At 38.2% G+C, this 22,278-nt stretch overlaps 1 protein-coding gene across 1 annotated transcript in view; it reads right to left on the bottom strand.

The window, feature by feature from the left end:
* Nucleotides 1-272: 272 nt before the first annotated feature.
* The window catches only part of bcl2l1 (BCL2 like 1), a 42,439-nt gene continuing 20,433 nt past the window's right edge, over nucleotides 273-22,278 (bottom strand). The window contains 2 exon segments of the mRNA XM_007578044.2: nucleotides 273-4,513; nucleotides 4,515-4,634. Coding sequence (XP_007578106.2) covers nucleotides 4,340-4,513; nucleotides 4,515-4,634 — 294 coding nt within the window. The 3' untranslated portion in view covers nucleotides 273-4,339.

Raw genomic sequence — 22,278 nt, 5'->3', positions numbered from 1 at the left:
TTACTAAGTGTCTGAATAATGAGAGAATTCTTTTATTCTTGATTCAAATTTCTTAATTTGAAATTTCTTCAAATGAAGGAATGCCTTCCTCATTTGAAGAAATTGTGTCTAATTTCTTCAAATTCAGAAGTTTATGTCCTTTTGGTAACTGACTTGAAATAGAAAGTGATCATTCTGATTTAAAGTCTGGACATTGTATATAAAAATAATGTGTTGTAGTTGAGCCACTGTCATCAAGACTTAAAAAAGAAAAAGGCTAGAAAAACTTAAAATACCTTTAAACATTGTTTTATTGGGTTCAGTGTTATCTCAAAGTTTACAATGGCATTCTAAAGACATACTAAGAGACAATTGGACATAAATATGATTTCCTTTTTTTATTTGGATTTTTTTTTTTGCTTTTTATTGATCGGCTTGTTTACCCAGCATTAAAGAGACTCAGATATCCACCTTGTTTATTCGTATCTTCCTGTCTACTAACATTGGAATAATCCTTAAACAAGAGAAAAGAAGAACCCACAGGTAACGACGCACATCAATGCAAAGATGGAGTTTAAGGCCATTTTGAAGGGGCACAAATATGCTTTTTTTTTTTTTTTTTACATCAAATATAAATTAGTCTTAAAAAAGCCATCAGTTATTTACTTAAATATGTCACTAAGCTAACTTACTAACCTAATCAATTTAAATAACAAGCATATTCATAGATGTATGTCGAGGGTCGTGCCAGTGCTGTCACGCTTCCTTCATATGTGCCGCCTTCAGAAACAGGTTGCCTGACAGAAACACACGCACACACGCATGCACACGCATACACACACATAGATGTTTGAGTTGGGACCCAGACAGCAGAGAAAACTGTGAGCAGCTTCTTAATGGAGCATACACTAGAAAAATAGCTATATAAATATACTGTACTGGAATGTATGACAGCAGACCCTGGTTCATAGGATGATGCTCGGGATACAAGCATTTTAAAATCAATATGGATTCCATTTCTGCTTATTTAGAGAGATATTTCTCTCAAACATAGTGGTTGGGATTATGGGAGAAATAGAGAAAATGTGGGTGGAAACGTGAAAGAGAATATATCAGAGGTGGAATGGTTATGATAACTATGACGAAGTGAGAATGAATGTTTCACTCATTAACCAGGACAGGTTTTATTTGAATTCTTGACCCGCGACGCAACATGGCGGCACGCTGAGCTCATCAGAAAGCGGATCCAACTCCAGCAGCGCGAGGGGACAACAACTCTGAATTAAAGATGGATAAATTTTCAGAAACAAAGCCAAGGTCTTCCCCCCTCTGTTCTCCCTTCCGAAGTCTCCCGTGGATGGCTTCTCGCTGGTGTGTGAGCGCGCGCGAGGCGGCAGGTGGCCCTGCCGTGAGTGACACACACGAGTAAGCTGCCGTGACAGCCGTGGGACCCGCGGAGGAAGAGGAGGAGGCGGGGAGACGGCTGGAGGTTTGACAGCTTCCAAGTGTCAGGGGAGGACGAAGGAAGACGAGGGGGAGGACGGCGGACTGTGAAAGCAAATCAGAGAACTTGGAGTGGTGCGGTTTCATGGTCCTGCGGCGCGTGACAAGTCGTCTATGGCACGAGACGTTTTCCTAATAGAGGTTTGATGACGGAGCTACATCATCAATCTGAAGGCTGTAATACTTGGGCTGATATTAACTGGAAGTGAGCTGCTGATAAATGTCAGGTGTAAGTAATGGCTCAACAACACACAGCTGTGGAAACGGGGTGAATAAAAACTGAAGCACATGTTCAGGATTCGATGGCGACCTAATTACTGAAACTGACAGCAGGAATTCATCCCTCTGGGTTATTTCTGAAGAGCTACGGACAGCAAGATGGAACAGAGTCTGCTCACTTTTAAACCTACCAAAAAACAGATCAACAGCAACTGCAAATCAAACTACTTAGACTGTAAACAGATACAAATAAGGCTAATTAGCTTTGTTCAAGTTCCTTTAATGAGTACAGCTCTGCTGGTGGAACAGGCTACAGAGAGATGATGATTTATTGCCGGCGTCCTTTTAATTAGCCTTAATAAATCAACAAAAGCATTTGTTTGTATTTACAGCAGCAGTTAAGGGGTCTGACACCGACTGGACCATGATTAGTTAAATTTATTTCATGGATGGAGTGGAGCTTTATGGAAGCGTTTAACTACTGGAGGTTGGAAAGAAATTCAGAAGTGGTTTATTATTAAAACGAAAAGACTTTAGTTACTAGATAAACCCCTTTAAAACGAGTTTGTTTATAATGACACATAACGAATTGTATAACTCAAACTTGTCTCATTACAATATAAATTTATATTGTTTTAACGAGTTTTATATCTCAAGATATGAAATGTCTTGTATTAACAGAAACTCATGAGTTTTGCGTCTCCGTGTAAGGAGAAAAAAAATAGATAATCCTGTTGGAATAAGTTTTATACCTCGTTATAGCGAAAAAACAAACTTGTCTCCTTTTAATGAGTTTTATATCTTTTAAGAGTTTTGCTTCTCTTTATAAGGAAAAAAAAACCGATATAAAACTCCTTAAAAGGAGACTATTATTTTGTTATATTGACATGTAAACCTATCTCATTTTAACGAGATAAAATGAGACGAAACTCATCTCGTTATGAGAAACTTGTTAAAACAAACAAAAAAAAAACCTTTAGCAAAACGAGATGGGTAGCATAAAGAAAGCGTTTCTCTTATGAAATATAAAACGTTCGTTTTAAATCTTGTCATGATGTTCCACTTACAGATCACTTGTTAAAAATGCATGCTTGTTCTCACCCTGGGTCCTCCAGTCTAGACCACATCTGAAAGCCCCAAGAGGTGTTGCCGTTTTACTGTGACTGTTCCGAGTTATAAGGAGCTTATTAATCCAGTTATAAACATTTTTTTTTTGTTTGTTTAAACAAGGTACTGCTCCTAATTTTTTTCCAACCCCTGGCAGCTAAACATTTCTGTAGAACTTAAAGGACAAATTTAGCATTTCTGTTATTTGCTCCAGTATGTGTAGTACTGACTCTGGGTGGTTGAACAAAAATGCATGCCGCATTTTTCAGGTTACACTTCCAATGGCGACAGCCTGTTTTAGCTGCTCTGCTACGTTAGCTTTGATTTGTTCTGTGACCAGCATTTTTGGTTGAAGTCTTGCATGTTTGGATAATTTTTCCCTCTGGTTTTGGATGTGGCGTTACATTTTTACTTTTGAGCGCTTGTTAAGATGCTTAACCATGGCAACGAGGTATTATTTTTCCAACTGCGAGCAGGTGATCATCATCTCAAAGCTCAAATGACACCTGAACTACAAAGCTGAATCCCAGAGGAGTTTAACAGGAAGCTTCATGGAAGCAGAGACAGGAAGTTTAAACCATCTCTTCCAATAAGCAATCCCTAACTCCATTCAGAAGCCTCTTCAGATTCATTGCGAGACTAACTGCTACTGGAGACCTTTCCAGCCCACAGCAACCGTTTGAAGATACTTTGATATGAGTTAAAGCAGCATTTCATTGTTAAATTGTAATAAATTCGTAAAGAACGTTACCCTTCACTAATTATGTTTGTGTTGGTCAATTGCATTAAACCCACATTAAAATACAATGAGTTTTATGATTATAATGAGGCAAAGTCCAAGGGGGGAATGAATACTTTTACAAGGTGTTGTAAACAGCTTCATGTTGTCATGTTCATTTGTGTTCCAATAAGTCGTGCGTTGCTACGGTATTTTCTGGATCCTTCAACCGCTCAGAGGTCCTGATAAGCTGCCAACTAAATCGCCGCGGTAACCATGAGGCGAACGGAAACACCGACACTATGCCAAGATCCAACAATGCTTTTCTCAGCTAGACTTTCCTTTAAACTGCGTATGGACTGATGGATGAGGATGATGATGGGGATGGCAGACGGGAATTTGGAACTACAGAAGGTAGTTCACTCTCCATATGGCACAAACAAAGCTGCTTTCTGGAGGGGAGTGGAGGGGGAATAAGGGGACAACAAAACACACCGACTCGATGCGACAGGCTTTCAGTGTCACCGTTAAAACTAAACTCAGCTTTGTAGAAAACTAGAATGACAGAGAAAACAATTTGTTAAAACTAATTCCAAACATTCGAAAAGAACGATGAAAATAAGATCTTTAATAAATCTGGGCAGCAAAAAAAAAAAAAAAGTTTAAAGGAACAAAAGGAAAGTGGCAAGGGGAGAAAAAAGGGGAACAAATGGCTCAGTGAATGAAAACAACATGTCAGTCTTTGAAGAACCACAAAATCGTATTGAAGAAAAAGTGAACACAAGAATACTAAAAACTTTTTTTTTTTTCTTTTTAAGTCTTCCGGCAACGTTTTGGATTCTCAGTCTGTTGTGGGACGAAGTAAACATCATCAGCAGTTCTGATGAGACGAACAGGACCTTCATGTTTAACGTTGGGCGTAGTGATTGGACGGCGGGGGGGCGAGGGTGGCCGTCCCCTCCGCTCACAGGCGCTTCTGGGCGAAGATGGACCCGGCTATGAAGGCCGTCACCACACTCATCCCCAGCAGCAGCCAGTTTTTGAAGCTCTCCTGAGATCTTCTGCTCTCTGCCGCCGCGTTGCCCCCGAAGATCTCAGCGAAACGGTCCTGGAAGACAGAGGGAGAGAGAGTAAGCAAGCGTTAATCTGATATTAATGTCTGTATCTGATCCTGAAAGATATTCTACATTGGATATCAGGTGACAATGAAGGTAGATCTGTTCAGTCTAATTCTATGTGTGCAATTATATTTTCAAGGGAAACAAAGCTATTGAACAAGTTGTTGTGTTTTTACATTTTTGACCAAACTTGTGAAGCTATTGGTATATTTAAGTGTGCTGTACTGGTGCAGAGTTATCAACTTAATTTGTAATTCAGTAGATCTGTGACTATGTTTCAAAAGCAGAAACATTTTAAGTAAATTCAGCACTGATATTTTGTACTGAATCTGCATCAGCTGGTACTAAACCTCAGACATCTGTATCAGAGGTGAAAAATGTGGACCGGTGCATCCCTAGTTAAAAGCTGGGGGGAAAAAAGCACACACCGTTTTAAAAAAGCACACACACATTTTGCAAATGACAAGCAGGTAGATTCCCTTTGTAAAGGTCTCCAGACCTCAAACACTCAGAAAGATCCGTCACAACCCACAGACTCGCATGTGGAACCAGGCAGGTGAATAAAAACCCCTGAAAAATCCCCTGCGAGGTTCCTGTCTGGACTATAACAACATGGTCCTGCTAATTAACAGGAAGAGGCCCCGCCCCTTCCCGCTGCCACCTCTCCGGCACCCCGTCAGCCCCGCACAGGTCCCTCCAGAACCGCCGCCGTCGCAGACAGCCGTTCTCCGTCTGCCAAACCCGCACTGCCTCACCGCCCACTGACTGTCATTTCCTGGAAATGAATCAGCAGAGGGTGCGGTTTCAAGTTCTTGCCACACAGAGGCGCCAGCGAGGCTCTGAACGACACACAAACAAACCGGAGACTTTAATCAGCTGACACGGACAAGGCCCCGGTTGAGTAATACTCATGTTGTCGACACGTAAAAAGTGAAGTGATTTATGAGGCTGATGCTTCAGGAGCATGTCACCAAAACAACAGTGACAGTGACTGACTGAGGTGGATCAGCGTTAGTCAGAGTGAACTCAGCAGAAGGGCTTTAAGAGGAGTGAGCGAGGGGGGCTTTACCAAGTTTTAAGCATTCAGATATGTGGATTTATGTTATTTTTCCCCAACATCCGCATGATTTCTACCTGCATGGAGAAAAAAAAAAGAAGTAAACTGCCTGACCAAACAGAAAAATGGAAAGCATTGAAATGGAAAAGTACTGCCGTAAACAAAGTTTCAGCTGACAGCAAGGTATTCACTGGAGTTAAAATGTCACAGTGTTCTAAAATGATGGATGAACCAACAAAATATGGTGGAACAAAGTGTCAGATAAAACAAAAAATACCATATTTGATCTATAAACGAACAGCATTTAGTTTAAAATGCGCTTTCTAATAATCTGACAAATCCAAAAGAAGATAATAGCCACTGGGGAAAAACAAAAAAAAAAAAAGGAGAAAAATGTCAAAATTTGGTTTTTTGTTTTTTCTCCTGACCGGGAGCAATAATTAATCAGCTTATATATTGATAGATAGAATGAATAACAATGATGGAAGGAATAGCAACTTTTAATCATGTCTGATTAAAATGTGGTGTTTTTCCTATCATATTACAATAGGATAACAAAAATAACCTGCTGTAATAATGTCTTTGGAAAAAAAAATACTATGAGTTGACAAAAGATACTTGGACGTACGCAATACATTACTACATTAATACAGACATGTATTTATTATTGTTATTATCTTTATTTAACCAGGTAAAAACGCCACTGAGATCCACATCTCATTTTCAAGAGGGACCTGAGCAGAAATCTGTAACACACAACAACCTGGTTACACAAAAGTAAAACAAATTAACACACACACAAACATGTAACACAGACCTCAAAGGAAACTGGAAATTGGTACCAGGTACACAAGTCCTGGTTGGTGAGCAGTGGTGATTTTGAATGAGTATGTTTATCTGGCAATAACTGGAAAACCAAAATGATGTGGAAGATGGACAAAAACTAAAATATAAAAGGTCATTTTCTTATTGTTAGTACTATGGAGTCCCCTGGGGACACAAAGGTTCTTTTTTCTTATTACGTTCCATCACAACAGTAATGCATTCAACCGCTCAACTGTCATACAGCCATCTGATGACAGTTCTAGTTGTGAAATCTTCTTTGTGTTTACAGTCTGGTTGGATGAAGAGATTAAGCTGCTGTGGAATCTGGTTGTTGAGCAGAACAATCAGATTGTTCTTTTTTTCTGAACAATCTGGGGGGAAAAAAGACTGTTCAGAAACAATCTTTTTCTTTTTTTACTGATCCATTTCTACAGAAAACTGACATACTGACTTTATTAAAACTTACATTTTTTAGCTTATTATTGAGAAGATAAAATAAAAAAAGGGCACAAAAAGTTTGTTTTAAAAATGTTACAAAAATATAAGATTTTTGTGGTCTCATGCTTTCAAGTTAGCGATTACTTAAATTTTGGCCGCGCTTGGTAAAAAAGCTTGGGCTCTAGGGAGCTCCATACAGTAAATACAAAACATTCTTTATTTTTCAGAAAGTCCAGCTATTATCTTTCAAATTATGAACATCACTTTTTCATCCTCAACTCATTGTCCATGCTTGTCAAGATGGTGCAGGAACCTTGCATGTGTCCTTTAAAAGCAAAACAAATAAAATCGCAGGCAGTCAGCTGGTCACCAGTGATCCGCTGAATCACTGGAGGTTTCCTGGGAACAAAATTGTTCTTCCCCAACAGCCTGGCCATTTTCCAAGCAACAAAGCCGGGATTCATGACTGGTCCGGAAACCATGAGACATCATGTTACCAAACTCGTTGGAAAAACATAGAAGCACTTCCAGAAAAAAACTGAACAGCAGACACAATATGATCACTGCATATTCATATGAGAAATAATTACTGCTATCACGGCTATTATCAATGTTATTGTTACTATTTAATGGAGTTGTCAATAATGGTATACTGACTTAGAAAGAATTTTAATGGCATGGAAATATGAATGCATTGTACCAGTCATACATATGGATTTAGAAAATGCTAACTAATTAAGAATGTTATAACAAAGTTAACATGAAGAGTAATTTATTGGATGATGCTACTGATGTTAGAGGGGATGCTGTAAAAGTGAGTTTATATTTCTACTCATTGCTTTGAATGTGTAAATATACTTTACTACTGTTTGTCCTTTGCTTGCTTTTGTTTTAAATTGATTTCCTTTGTATATGACTTGGTTTATTCTTTTATTACAATATGTTCAATAAAGTTAAACTCTAAAAAAACAAATTGATTCCCAAATCAAAGATAAAGGAAGCTAAACAAAACATTACAGTGCGATTTTTAGCCCCCGCCCCAATAGCACATCATCTGGGTACAACCTTCAGAACAAATTGGTAGAAAGTGGGAGAAACGGGGCCCAGTAAACATTTTATGTTTTACTTATAAGGAGAGGCGTAGAAGCCAAACAACAGAGCCATCTTCCATTTAGGGAAATTCACAGAAATTTTCCAAATTTGCTTAATCTTTTTTTAATTATTATTATTATTATTATGTTTTTCTATCTTAGGGTGAGGCTGTTTCATTCATGCACTATTCTCTGTTCTTGCGTTATGCAATAAGGTTGAGCCTCCATTTTCTGTTTAAGAACAACTAAAAAACAGGGATAATTAGCATGGCAAGATCCTGTGACAGAAACAAGCACTGAGGTCTTTTAAAACAAGTTTAGGCTGGTTTTATTTTACAGTTAACTCATTAAAACCGTCAACAGTTAAGCTGTTAAAGGAAGAGTGTTGATGTTGATCAACGGACAAGTTTTTAATACTGTGAGTAAAAAAAAGGAACAGAAATGCTGCAGAATCGCTGGTTCAACTTTTGAACGGATTCTGTCCCTGAAACGTAAGGCAATACCGGGTACAGACTTCATTAAAACAGTCACATTCAATGAATTAGAATATTACTGAAAAGATAATCTATTTCAGTAACTTCAATCACTAAATGAAACATTATAAAGATGAATTAAAAACAGACTGTTGCTTTCAGCCTTTATTTCTGTTAATTATATTAATTTTCCGTTTTTAGTCAATGAAAACTCAACATTTAAGATTAGAATATTAAATCTAGGGAAGCGCCACATATTGTAATCAACATCAGCATCAGCCAACGTTAGTCATTATTTAAGATTTCAGTGTCTGTCCGATAAGTAAACCTGGGTTGATATCAACAACTGATATTTTGGTCATGTGACATTGATGCACTGTAGGATCGTGGGACTATTTAACAAAAGCACAGGAGCAGTATGGGTGGGGTGTGATTGTTTTTTTTACGGTGATGAATGGTTAGGAAAATATATTTATTTTCCTACATCTGTATGGTACATGTAAATATTGTGATCAGCATTTCAAAATGGATCATAACCACATTGGAAGCTCACTTTTAAGTAAGCTCTTCATCAGACGACTAAAAGTTTAAGACCGATAGCCAATAGTGTTACTCGGCGAGCAGCCCACCTACTAGAGATATAACAAGATCTCATTTGGACTAGACAGCCATCTTGTGAAAACTTGCCAGTTGTAGTTATTATGACAACTACCCTCAAATTATTTTGGCAACACTTTGAGTTCCCAGTAGAAACAATAAATGGCTGCAGAGCGACAGAGAAAACACAAACTATATGTAAGCTTTGCAAGTTGTTCAGACGCTGAGGCAGAAAGCGTCTCTGTGACAACCAATGTTTAGACATGTGGGTGTTTAGGTATGGATATGTTCTTCTTTTTCTTCCTATTATTGTTGTTGTCTGTTTGTCATCGTTGTTGACTTTAGTGCAACAACACTAAATATTACCAAATATTTTTGTCTAATTTGAGCTACATCACAATCACAGTACAACCATACCAGCAGTAACTGGAAAACAATAAATGTTGACCAAAGCAATGTCTTAAGGTCCGAAGAGATACAAAAAAAAAGAAAGAAAAAGAAAGTACCCATCATGGCAGTAGCGTTGGAAGGAGCATTCAGAACAACAAGAATGATACTTACTTTTCAATGACCAATTTTTGATGCTCCTTTGCAAATTTTAAGTGGGTAAGTCTGAGGCGTGGAAGGACAGGCGGCTTTGTAAGGTTTTTTCTAAAACCTTTGCTCACAAATTCCATCTCAGGATTACTGGACAGTGGACAGTACTTTGGGTCAAGGATCTGTCTTTTGATCCTCCAGCTCAGCACACGTGAAATTGACTTGGGTTTACTACTTGATTCGTTCGTCCCAAATGACTCCAGATCCTTTAGGAAACTGAAAATGACTGCATCCAACCTTGGCAGCAATAGAACTTTACGAGAAGCCTCATTTATGATTCATCTCAGACACATTTATGAATGTCTACGGTGAAATGACGGAGGTCAGATTTATGATTTAGACTTTTCAAGGCTATGGCCTTAAACTGCTGAACATCTTGAGCTTATGTAGGTGAATTATTGAAAACTGTTTTGTCTCTTGCTTCGGTTTCTTACATTACAAAACAACATACAACCTGGTTATGATGCACCGTCTTCAGGTTTTGATAGGAATGTAGTTACACACCATTGTTCTCTGTTATACTGAAGGACTCTAGAGGGAATATGGTAATAAAAAAAACTAATTCATTTCAACTTTTAATAGATCTTCATTACTGTTACACACTGCAACTTTGAGCTCTTGGAACTGCAATATCATACACATGGGACATGTTAAAGATTGAAGAATATTCCATTAAAGTCCATTATGATAAGTATAACACTAATACTCCATCACTGCGACCAATTACAGCATGACAAATATGAGATCACCCCGCATTGATCAAGAGTGTGCTGTGCATATAAAGCTTCTCTGAATAATTCATTATAGTGTATCAGCAGAAAATTACAGTAAATTGCAGTATAGTGGACTGTCCTGATGTCAGCGCATTACACACAGATACAGGTGTGATGCAATGCTCACTTTAAACCAGGAGAGTCACTGTAGCTAAAAGTGAGCGAACAGATCACCTGTGACACATCCTGCTTATGTTGATGTTTTAAAAAGATAACTGTGGAGAATGATGTAATATCGAGCCAATGGCACCCTTGGCTTTCTAATGTAAATCTTAAATTAAAGAGCTTTAATGAAAAGAGGATCAATAAGGAGATGGAGCTGTGAGTCTGTCTTTTGAAGGCAGGGGGGCCTCTCAAGAACACCTCTCTTTTCCGGAACATAGAGGAAGGTAATACCAGAAGCCAAGGCAGAAAGCAAGATGAAGAGAAAGCCGTTCCAAGCGTGTTTTGCCTGTGTGAGAACAGATCTCTGAGGTGTAGTTCTGTTCATGCTATTCATCGTAGTCAGAAAAGTGCATGACGCTTACAAAGGAAATGAACCCGCCTTCAAGTTCTCTAGAAACACTGGTTGCTCAAGGCCTGGAAACACTAATAATGGCAGAACATGGAATACCATACTCTGGAGGGTAGGTGTTGTAATGTCGTCAAAGTTCTCAGGAAATCAATGTTAACTTTCACAGTCATCAGAGTGTGCTGCTCTGCGATAAGAGGCTTCAGCAGAGACTGCTGGCACATGATCTCACCAACGCATTGTCAGAAAGTGACAGACATACTTCTATGCAGCACAGAGCATCCCAAAAAGTGGTCATACCACTTTAACTTTTTCTACATTTTGCTACTTAACAAAACTGAATGAGATTTATTGGGATTTTATGGAGCAAACCAATATAAAGATATAAAGTAGTTCACAATTACAAAGTGGAAGGAATTACAACTATACTTTCACTCTTGGAAGTTGATGAGAGATGTGGATGTCGATTCCGAATTGATTAACAAACAATTAATACTAATGTTGATTAGTACAGAGAAGTACAGAGAAAGATGAAACTTTGAGTCGGGTAAGTGTTGCATTGGGGCAGTTTCTGATGAACACATAACAAACCCCTGCTTCAAGCTTTAGCAGAGCCAATCACTTGGAGTTCAGTTTGTGGGTTACTAAAATAAGCTAATCTTGTTGAACAGTAGCTCTATTCATTCATAGTTTAATTCTATGTAAACACACACACAGAAACACTTTTGCCTTAAAATATTACCACAGCGTCAGTGTGTAAACATTTAAGGAGCTTTTTTCTCCCCCCACGTGAGTGTCAAGTGTATAACTTGGTAAAATACCTATGACCTGTGGAATGTGATAATATGTAAACAGATCTGAACAGAGTGAAGGGTTTAAGGGCTTAATCGACAGTCTGCGCTCACGAGGCTGGAATTTGTCCTTTCATATTTCACATTTCTGATCTCTTACTCAATGAAACTGTTTGTCTCTGTAAAGCAAACTCATGACCCACTATACCAAAAGCCTTGGCAATAAGTGTGAGGAATCAAAAGGACCATTTACTTTGGCCATGGGCGGAAGCTTCCAGAGAAAAGTAAATATTTAACTTCCACCTCACCAGAACGCAGGGCACAGCCCGGATGAAGCGGAGGAATACTATCAGACAGGCGGACACTTCAGTCTATGATTCATGAGGACAACGTGAACATGCGGTGTCCATGAACGAAAGTAAACGACGTCATGTACAGTATGCAGTTGAGTTAAATATGTTTATTTGAACACCTTGCTTTGATTCAACTAAGAATGTCCAAACGGACGACTACACAATTAGAAATATTTCTGTTAACTCTAATGAGTCAAGGACGGAGGCAGTCTGACCCTGGCTTCTCCCTGTGAAATCTTCTAGAACAATGTGAAGAATGTGGGTGTATAACTCTTGATAAGGTCTTGTTAATTTTTTTGAAACAGACAAGCCTAGGCATGTTACCAGTCAGTGTTAAGGAATTACTTCTGAAACAAAGTTTGCTAATTACATGGTTTAGTGAACCTTTGGAGAGCTACCTGAACGTAGTATTAAGAATTCGACATAATAGGTGTCTACCTATTTTGTGACACATTGTCACTCAAAATTAGTTTTCACACCTGATAGTCCGGTAGACTTGGTAAGGTTGGGGATCAAAATTGCGCACAATTGTGGTCCTCAATTTTGATTGGGGAAAATTTGTTCCATTTTCAGCTCTCTTTCACACTTAACTGTGTCAAACAAACCAAATCATTTGAGCAACCCGTCCACCTTGCCTGTGGTGGTGCTACACTAAGAACCACTGAGGGAAGCAATACATAAATCTCTGAAGTAGACACTGAGTGCAACTCCTTTCTTCACAAAAATGGAGAGGTGGTTGAGTTTACTGGTTGAAGGACTTCTCCTTTGTCTTTGGTAAAAAAAAAAAAAAAAAACATTTTTTCCACCAGCACTACACTTGCGCAATTATTCTGGTTGCATTTACCCAAAATGCCCTGCGCTTGTCATTCACATTTGAACAACACCAAAGTTCATGTCAACCAAACTGAGACCTATGTTTGTAGGGGGACCAGAGATGGCTTTTTTGGTTCGCATCAGAGTTCGATTGCATTCACACCTCCCCAAACAAACTGGACTTTCTAGGCAAACAGACCAGAGTTCAATTAAAGTGGACTAAACAAGGCTGGTGTGAATGCAACCTTAATGTGAAAAGATTCTGCTTTAGTTTGATCCTCAACTAAAGTAAGAATATTTTAACAATAAACACAGTAAGTTCAAAGTATTTTAGGCATTAAGTAACTAAATCTAAATGACTATACAATCACAGCACACATCTTTTTTTTATTGGAGAACAAAAACAGACAGATGGCAACCTCTGCTAGATATGGCATTCCTCAGGAATAATTTCTTAGACTCCTTTTCCTTTTTCATCACCTTTAAGATGATACTATGGCTTTATGATAATAATTAGGGATGAACAATATAGGAAAAGTGACAGTGAAGCAGGACTGGATCATAGGGTGTTTAACTGGTTCAGAGAGAGGTGTTTAAATGTTGGTGGGGTGGTCATTATTAAAGTGGTAAGGTTATATAATATTGATAAATATTGGTTATCAGCCAATAATATATCAGGAGGATGTAATATTAATATACTGGTGGCTATTTAGTAATTTTCTCCCATATTCAAGGTGAATTACACAACTAATTCTCCACTGGAGGTTCTGTCACGGATTCTGTTAGGCAGAATACAACATGATTCCTGGACAATATATCAAATTAAAACCATCAATGTCATATCAAATCACAAAGGATTGCTTGGATGTAATTTTTAATGGAATTTCATATTTCAATGTCATGCCTGCACATTCTGTATTGATAATATTTTTGTTCTGTTCCACCTATAATGCCCACACTTATGTTTTTAGTGGTAGAGATGCTAACTCTGACAATCTGTGTTTGGGACATTATGATGAAGGAAAGAAAGAGTCATGAAAATGGGGGCTATACTTAATATACCACATCATTAGAATGGTAATGCAATTACATATTTTCCTGCTATTGTGCAGCTCTACCGCTTGTAGATATATGAGGTCTCAGTGTAACCACCGCAAGTGTGAACAGTAAGATAAATCAAATGCTTTAGCTCAACCTTTACGGTGGCAGCATCATTATTATCAGGTTGCCGTGGTCACACGATATATTTAAATACAAATCACCTGCAGCTACATTCCTCTTTGCATAGATCTGCAGACATAATTCAAAATATGACTTTTCCGTTGTCCGTCTCTTAACTTGGAAAGTAAATGATGTGTGTTTTCCTTTCAGGATGCCTTACTCTCCAGCCCGTTGAGGTTCCAGCTTTATTTCTATCCCATCTATTACCTATGCACATATCAAGTTGGGACTATTGGTGTAATAGGCCCCAACCTGACAGGTAAACCCCATCTTTATCTTCTCCTTTCCCTCCTCTTTCACACGGTCAAGACTTTTTTCTTTGCCTTTATCTCAGCGGAGTTCCCAGAGGAAATCAGATGCTAGGCAGCAGCCTGCAAAGTGCTTTAAGACCAGACCTGCTTTTTCTTTTAACTCAGTGTTTTCTACATCTTTAACTTCCCCTTCCTTTGTTAGCTGGGGAAGACTATAAAAGGATAAAGAAAGGATTAACTCATGAAAGCAAAAGGGTGAACATTAAAAAAAAAAAAAAAAAGACAGAAGAGGAGTTAAAAGTGAGGGGAGGGATTCTGCTGCTGGTTGCCACGGCTACCGAGAAGCAGCTGATTAGCGAGTGAGACGTGAGTGTTGTCTGGATCTGCAGGCCCAACTCTGCAGCTGATAAATGGCCCGGTACTGCGTGTGGAGAAAGGAGTGTTTTAACGATCATTAGAGGCATCTTCCCATCCATCAACCCCTGACTTGTTGTTGCGTCCATGTTGCAACATAAACAAGCTGCAACGCTCAAATCCCCCGATGGTGAAACCTCCTGACCGTGACTCGTACACAAATGTCGATTAACGCCTCACGTCCTCTTCCTCTTAGGCAAAAGAGGACTGAAGATGGATCGGAGTTCAATAAGTTGGAGATGCTTTGAAAAACACTGTCTGCAATTGACAATTGTATTTTATTTAAATCAATTCTTCAAGTCTTTAAAAAAAAAAGCTCCAATGTCACTACATTAATAACTAACTTTTCCTCAATACTGGAACTATTAAGTAATTAACTTCTGCAGCTCACTTTGTATTTTTTTAACTACTTAATTTTAGCAGTTTTTTGGTTGGTTCTTTCTTTTACACAACTTATCGAAATCTTCAGGAAGAAAACCAACATTTAACCCTTGTGCGTGTGAGGACTGAGGCAAACATGGAGGACTGTGGCAAATGATACAAGTTTTACGGGTGTGGGGTCGGTTGGACCCCATTTGTAAACACAAGGGTTAAGGTAACCTTCGACGCCTCATTTAGTGAGGAGGGAAATCTTCCTTTTATTCACCTCCACAGTAGCTCAAACTTTACTATCTTTTGTTCAGTATAGCCATTGCACTTCCCTGCACATGTCCAAACCATCCCAATTTTGCCTTTTTGTACCTTAACTTTTCCATCTTAGCATGCACCATCTTACTAGTGTCCAATACTGACCGTTTTGGTCAATCTAAATGAAAATCTCAACATATTTAGTTCCGTCATCGTTCTCTTCCTAATGCCTCATTTTTACTGAGTAGCACAGCACAGACCCATGCATTTGCCCATTTTATGGTCTGTCATATTCAGGATGCGTTACACTGTCAGTGGGACACTCACTGGGCAGGCAGGGTTAAACTCAAATGACTAACTTAGCGTTATACTACTATAATAGCATTAATATTTTTTTCCATATCTTCAAGGTATGGTAGATTGCTCTTATCCTTCTGTAGTAACTACATCTTTCCACCTCTCCACTCTTTTGAAAAGAAAGCCTTCCCCAGGCGTTCTTCCACTCAAGGACTTTGTTGAACTATCATGGTAAAAAGCCCACTGTCCTCTGGTCAAGGTGTCCTTCAGTGGAAGGACACCAGTTCATTCTAAATAGTGCTAGGTTCAGTCTCTGCAGGCTTAGATGGGATTTATGTTCACAGTTCACCATATTCTGAACCATGTTCACAGCTACCAGAAGTAGGTCTCGCTCATTTACATTTTTTCTGAAGAAAAGGTTTAAGAATACATACATATAGGTCATAATGCCAATAACAAGGATGCGCATATACCTACATTACTAATAAATGTCCTCACTAAGCTGACCATAGCCTCAGCTTGAGGGCAAATGCTGCCTCTCTTTCTCTGTGAAATATGCAAAGTTTGTTCCTATCCTTTGTCCACCTCCAATCAGCGCCGCCAAATGATATTAAAGTGTACTGCACTACTTTCATGTTCCCCACTTGCAAACAAAATTGTTCAGGTCAAAGTTCTCAAAAATGAAAACTCCACTCATGAACAATTACCAACAGTTTTTCCACTTGTTTCCTTGCAGTTGGTTTTAAAAAATATTTGGCAATGTGGCAGATTTCTCTTAGGTCACATTTTGTAAAGACCGTTTGGTACTATTGGCCTCTATTAAACAGTAAATTGACGAGAAATTAGGTGGATAGAGATGGGGAAGACGATGCCTGCATATGGCGTACGCGCTCTACCTGAGCAACTCAACACCTTAAATAATACGATTTTAATTTAAAAGTGCTGTAGTTACTATTCTTCTGTGAAATTACTGGCTTCACATTAAACAAAACTAAATGATTTGAAAAAAAAAAATCTTGGAAAAAAAGAAGAATCCTAAATACTATTTATGAAAGTCATCAAAAGTTGGAGGACCTGTGCTGGTGTGACTTTCTCTTGGCTGCATGTGTGCTTGGAACTCTCAGTTTTATATCTTCACAAGTTGCTGCATCTGTTTGCAACATCAGATTTAGACATGCAGCTCTTGACAGACAGAACACGCTTTCCAGCAACCCACAAGGCACGTGATGCACCACAAACTGACTGCAAACCAGTTGAAGCACGCAAAGACGGAGATTCTGACGGAGCTGTTGGCAAGGCGATGCTCTAGGTGTCAGTCACACGCAGAGAACAATCCCAGGCAACCAAGCTTTACCCGCTAGATTATTGTTTGCAATACAAGCTGACAAAGACTCCTCCTCCACTTGAAGACATGTATGTTCTCAGACATCTGCTTTGTATAGATTCTCTGTTAAAAAAATAAAAATGAAAAAATCACTAGATAAAATACAATCCGGATCAACCAGTCCTATCCAGAACAAGTGGAGGAATGAGCCTTCAGAACAAAATGGAACATAAATGCAATACATGTTTTCTTGCAGGTCTGATGACATACAAAGCTATGTTGGAAGATCCATTATAGTGGTGATTTTCTAAAGGTTGAACTGGGTAGAGTTTGGCAATCTTAGTTTATTTAAACTAGTTGGAGACATTTTCTTGAGGAGGGAGTGTAAAAGAATCAACAGTCCAACAATAAGTCATCATGCAAGTCATCCATGTGTGGCTCCATTGAAAACCTCAGCCGAGTGTAAACTTTTAGGAAATAAAGAAGCTCAACATCGATGAGCATATGCACACACCCCTGTGTAACTATGAAGACGGTTTGCATTCCATCCAAGTGGTTTTATAAAGCGTTGGGTCCGAGCCATGAAGGACTAGACGAAGACAAACCAAAAAAACACTCTGTTCAAAAGAACTGTCAAAGTGACAAGTTATCTTGGCAGAGAAAAATCGAAGTATTGTTTATTGCATTGTGATTTTTGCCATATTTGATGCTTAAAGTACAAACTGGCCACTGAACTTGAGGTATAAGCATTTGCTTTGTAATGGTAATGCCCGGTAAAGAGTTATTTTACTCCTGTAACATTTTAAGGAGTTTTTCTTTCCTTTCTTCTCACTAAACTGGACAAAAAAAAAAGCTCCACATAGTCCTTAAAAACATGCTAGATTGTGTTTCTTCTCAGCTGTAAATGGTTACAGCATGGCTTTTTCCATTTGTGCTGCAATCAGCCATAGCATGCCACCGACAACCATAAACAGTTAGCGCTGGTGGATAAAAGTACACGTGGGGCTTAAGGGTTTGCTAAAATAGCTCTAAAATGCTAGTTTACTTCATTGACGAGTTGAACCACTAATTCTGGATGTGACCTCATCACTTCTGCCGCTCATAGGCCAGAACTGTCCCTAAAAGTCTTTAGATCATCTCTAATTTCCTTAATTTTGGGTGATCAGCCAATACTTACAGATGAAATCAATCTTATCCAAATTGATCTCATCTGCAAAGGTCTAACAGTAAGCCACTATCCTGTTATATATAATTGGTATCAGTCAAATTGGATTCGTTAGGTCAGGTTTTCTGAAGATCGGTGACTAACCAGAAAACTGTAATCGGTGCACCCCTAACAAAACTGAAAACTATTTTATACTTTGTGATATTCAAAAGGTGTCCTCACCATGGATTATAATGGTTTTGGATTTTTCATTACAGTTTAGTTTCATTTCATTGTGACTTTTTCTTTGTCTAGTTAGTTTAAATTACTTACTATTTTTTTAAGTTAAATATTGCTTTCTTTCAGTTTAGTTATTACTTATAGTATAATTTGCAGTTTTTTCGTACTTTGGTTAATTTTTAGGTGTAGAATTCCAAAAGGTCTAAGTATCGCATTGTGATTATGTTTACACTGATTGAGTAATGATTACTTTTCTACCCAAGTATCTTCATAACTTGGGTAATGAAGATACGTTTTTCAAAGAATTTATTCAACTATTGTCAAACAACCAACTGACTCTGGTGTTTTCTCCCAACTTTTGCCGTTGTCATTTTGCTGAATAGCACCACTACAGCCAGGAGAAGTATGGAGGGCTGTCATTTTCAGACTGAGTGGAAAAAATATATTTTAAATAAGTCTGAAATGCTGATAAATAGATTTATAAACACAAAAAGAGAGGATGTTTTATCTCTAATTTAAATATGTTTTAGTTTTATAAATGCACACATAGTTACTGTTACAGTTTTTCCCCATTAATTACCATTAACAAAAATCTTTTCTTTATCTTAGTTTTTGTTATTTCGTTAGTTGGTTAACTATTATAATGTTGGCTCTCACTTGGCAATTTTGTTAACTTAATAAATAGCCAAAACAAACCAATTATGGCACAAGAGTGTTTGTGTGCTCAATCAGAGACCACGTCTACAAGACCCGAGTTGGGCTAAACGTATAAGGAGCCCTCAAGTCACAAGAAACAAAGTCTGATATTTTCTTTCTCTGCATACATTGATAAAATGCTTTCTTTTGAAATTAGGATGATGCAAGAAAACCATTTCTTTATTTACCAAGATATTAAAAATGATATGAACAGTTCGCTCAAAGGAAAAGAAAGCATGATCATAGCTCACCAAAGCCTGATGACCCAGAGTGAGCTCGTCAGAAGGACCTTTGCAAAACATTTTAAACTACCATCAGTCCCGACTGCAGCTGAGCAACACTTTCCCCCCCAAAATTGCAACACTTGCTTGCTTACACGCAAACAACGCATGGGCCCAGAGTGCACCGTGCAACACTATTGCTTCATGTGTTGCCTTTTTTTTTCCTTCTGTTTATAGAGCAAAAAGAAAAAAAAAAGTTCTAGTCACTTCCGACTGGATGATGAAACTGCTGTTTCCATCACCTCACACAGACACGGAGGCGACTCCCTGTTCTGCCCGGTGAAACCGATTGTGACGCGAGGTTGGGAGGTGATGCGACCTCTGATTTACACCGTGACAAATGGTCTATGACGGGATTAAAGGATCGGCAAGATGAGGAGATACTCTGCTCAGCTCTGATCCACATGAAGCTCCTGACGGAGTGCTGACGTGATGTGAAAGTGCAAGTCAGATGACGGTCTGAATGGCTTACTGTATCCAAGAAGATAAACATGCTGTACGATAAACATTACCATGAGACACACTGTGCCACAAACACACAACAGAGAAAGGTTTTCACACTCCAACCCCAGATACACTTTCTGTTTACCGTTATTATCTTTGAGATAGTCCAACAGTTTAATTACAGTTCACCCACTTAAATTCAATATCTTTAAAGAGACTCCCTAATTAAGCTGTGACAGACTATATGTTTACAGAGGGCACAACTGATTATTAAGAAAAGTTCTTCAAGGAGGCAAACATCTGTCAAAATACAGTTCCAGGCCAAGGACAGTACTGGCAACAACAACAACAACAATCCACTTTTAGGACAGTTGTGCCAAGGAAGTGGGACTTGATGACAAGAAGTCTGTCTATTACTGTCTGTGGGGTCATTTCTGACTTCTAGCAGCAAAACTTGGAGTTTACTAAATGACTGGAGAAAAAAAAATAATGCTCAAAATATTACTGTACATTTATTATCATCATGTCAGCCAAAACCAGGACTGTTTTTGGCTGTAACAGTCTAGTTTATGGTAGCTTCTCCCTCCTAGTATGAACTAAGACACACAGGATTTTCATTGTGAATGTCCTCAACTGGGCAGGAAAACACCTTGAAATGCAAATGTGAGTTATTCATGAAAGGAATGCCCGGATCAAGGTCCGTTTACATTTACTACATAGTAGTTCCTCATGAAACTCTTACACCTGTTGTTGTTGTACTGTATGTGGCTTCATGAGTCATGAAGAAGCGCTTTGTTTGAGCAGTAAAAAAAATAAAATAAAACGCCAGTAAAATTTGCGTGTAAAGTTTGCAATTATAAGTACTGTAATTACGTTGTTGATTAACAATTTGGAATTTTCTCTACTTATTATGACATTTATTGTAAAAAAAAAAAAAGGAAAGGAAAAAAGAAAAAAATTAAAATATATGGCTGCTGCAGCATTCAGTCTGTCTTGTGACAAAAAGTAAAGCAGCTGAAACAGTAGTTGAAGTTTAATACATTCCAATTGAAATTTATGAAGCATAGTTTTTTCTATCAGATATAAACTGCATTAAAATATATTACAATCTGAAATATAAATGAGTGAGAAAACATGTTAGCATTAGCCTGGCTCTTCATCCAACCTCAGAATAAAAACATTGTCAGCAGGAGAAAGGCATGAGATTATCCTAGTGGTGCACCGATTGGCCAATCACTGTTCATTAAAAAGCCTGATCTGCCGATTTTGTCCAATACTAATATTTTTGTCCGAAAAGTTGCTAAATATAGCGACAAAGTCAGGAAGTTGGAAACCCTGGGATGAAGCTTGTTAACTGAGTCATTATTGACTCAATTATCGCTGTGGATCTTACCTCCACAACCGCAAATGTTTGTGGAGGTAAGTGGATGAGTAGATGAGATCAGATTCTCATGCAAGTATTGACCAATCTCTGATCTCTCAAAATTAAGAAAATATGAGCTGATTAATCTGTGAACATTTACTCAAGACTGTTTTTGACATATCTTTTACTGCGCAGAAAAACTGATACTGGAGAAAACGGAACACAATTGGTAAATTAGATAAGTTAGTTACTGATTAAATTTATTGGGGGTAATTTTACTGGAATTTTAAAAGGCAAACTAAGTATCATACTCGGTATCAACAAATGCTTAATAAAAAATAAAAACAGAGTCATAGCAAAATAATGATATTTTAAATTAAAAATGTTACATTTTGGGGAAAGGTATTCACTAAGGAATGGGAACATTCAGACACAATGACTGAAAATGGGAAGATCTATAAAAAAGAGATCCTGCTTGAAACAGGACATACAAAACATTCAAAGCCAATCTGAGAAACTGAAGATGCTTCTGTGCTGTTGAAACTCAAATGAGTTTTTGATGATTTGTTTAAACACAAGTCTTCCCTGGTTTACACTTAGCTTTATCCACCTAGCCACAGCATCATCTTGCTCACATACAAACAGACACAAAACAGAGAACTTATTGTTAGTTTCTAATGCATTCCCTCCTCTTCCTGGACTTTAAATTATGAATGATTGTTCCAGTTAGAATATTATTCAACCTCCTAAATGTGATGTTTATTTACACTGGGTCATCACCATCATATGATTAGTTCATTTTACCGCAAATACTTTCATCGTCCCAGTCAAGTCGTGGTTTTTGGATCCCAGTTTAAGTTTTAAAAGGTTAATGTCTGTGTCCAGTTAAGATGTGAAGCCAACAATGGAAAGGCCTGTTCCTGCGTCCTTATCTATGTTCTCATCATCTCCACAAGTTACATTTCTTCCTGCTCCTCCTTGTGGGCTTCCGTCCCCGTTTGCATCCTTATCGC

Source organism: Poecilia formosa, unplaced genomic scaffold (genome assembly GCF_000485575.1).
Source record: "Poecilia formosa unplaced genomic scaffold, Poecilia_formosa-5.1.2 Scaffold465, whole genome shotgun sequence".
NCBI classification, from domain to species: domain Eukaryota; kingdom Metazoa; phylum Chordata; class Actinopteri; order Cyprinodontiformes; family Poeciliidae; genus Poecilia; species Poecilia formosa.
Note: the sequence above shows the minus strand (reverse complement) of the source record. Positions and strands in the feature narration are given on the sequence as shown.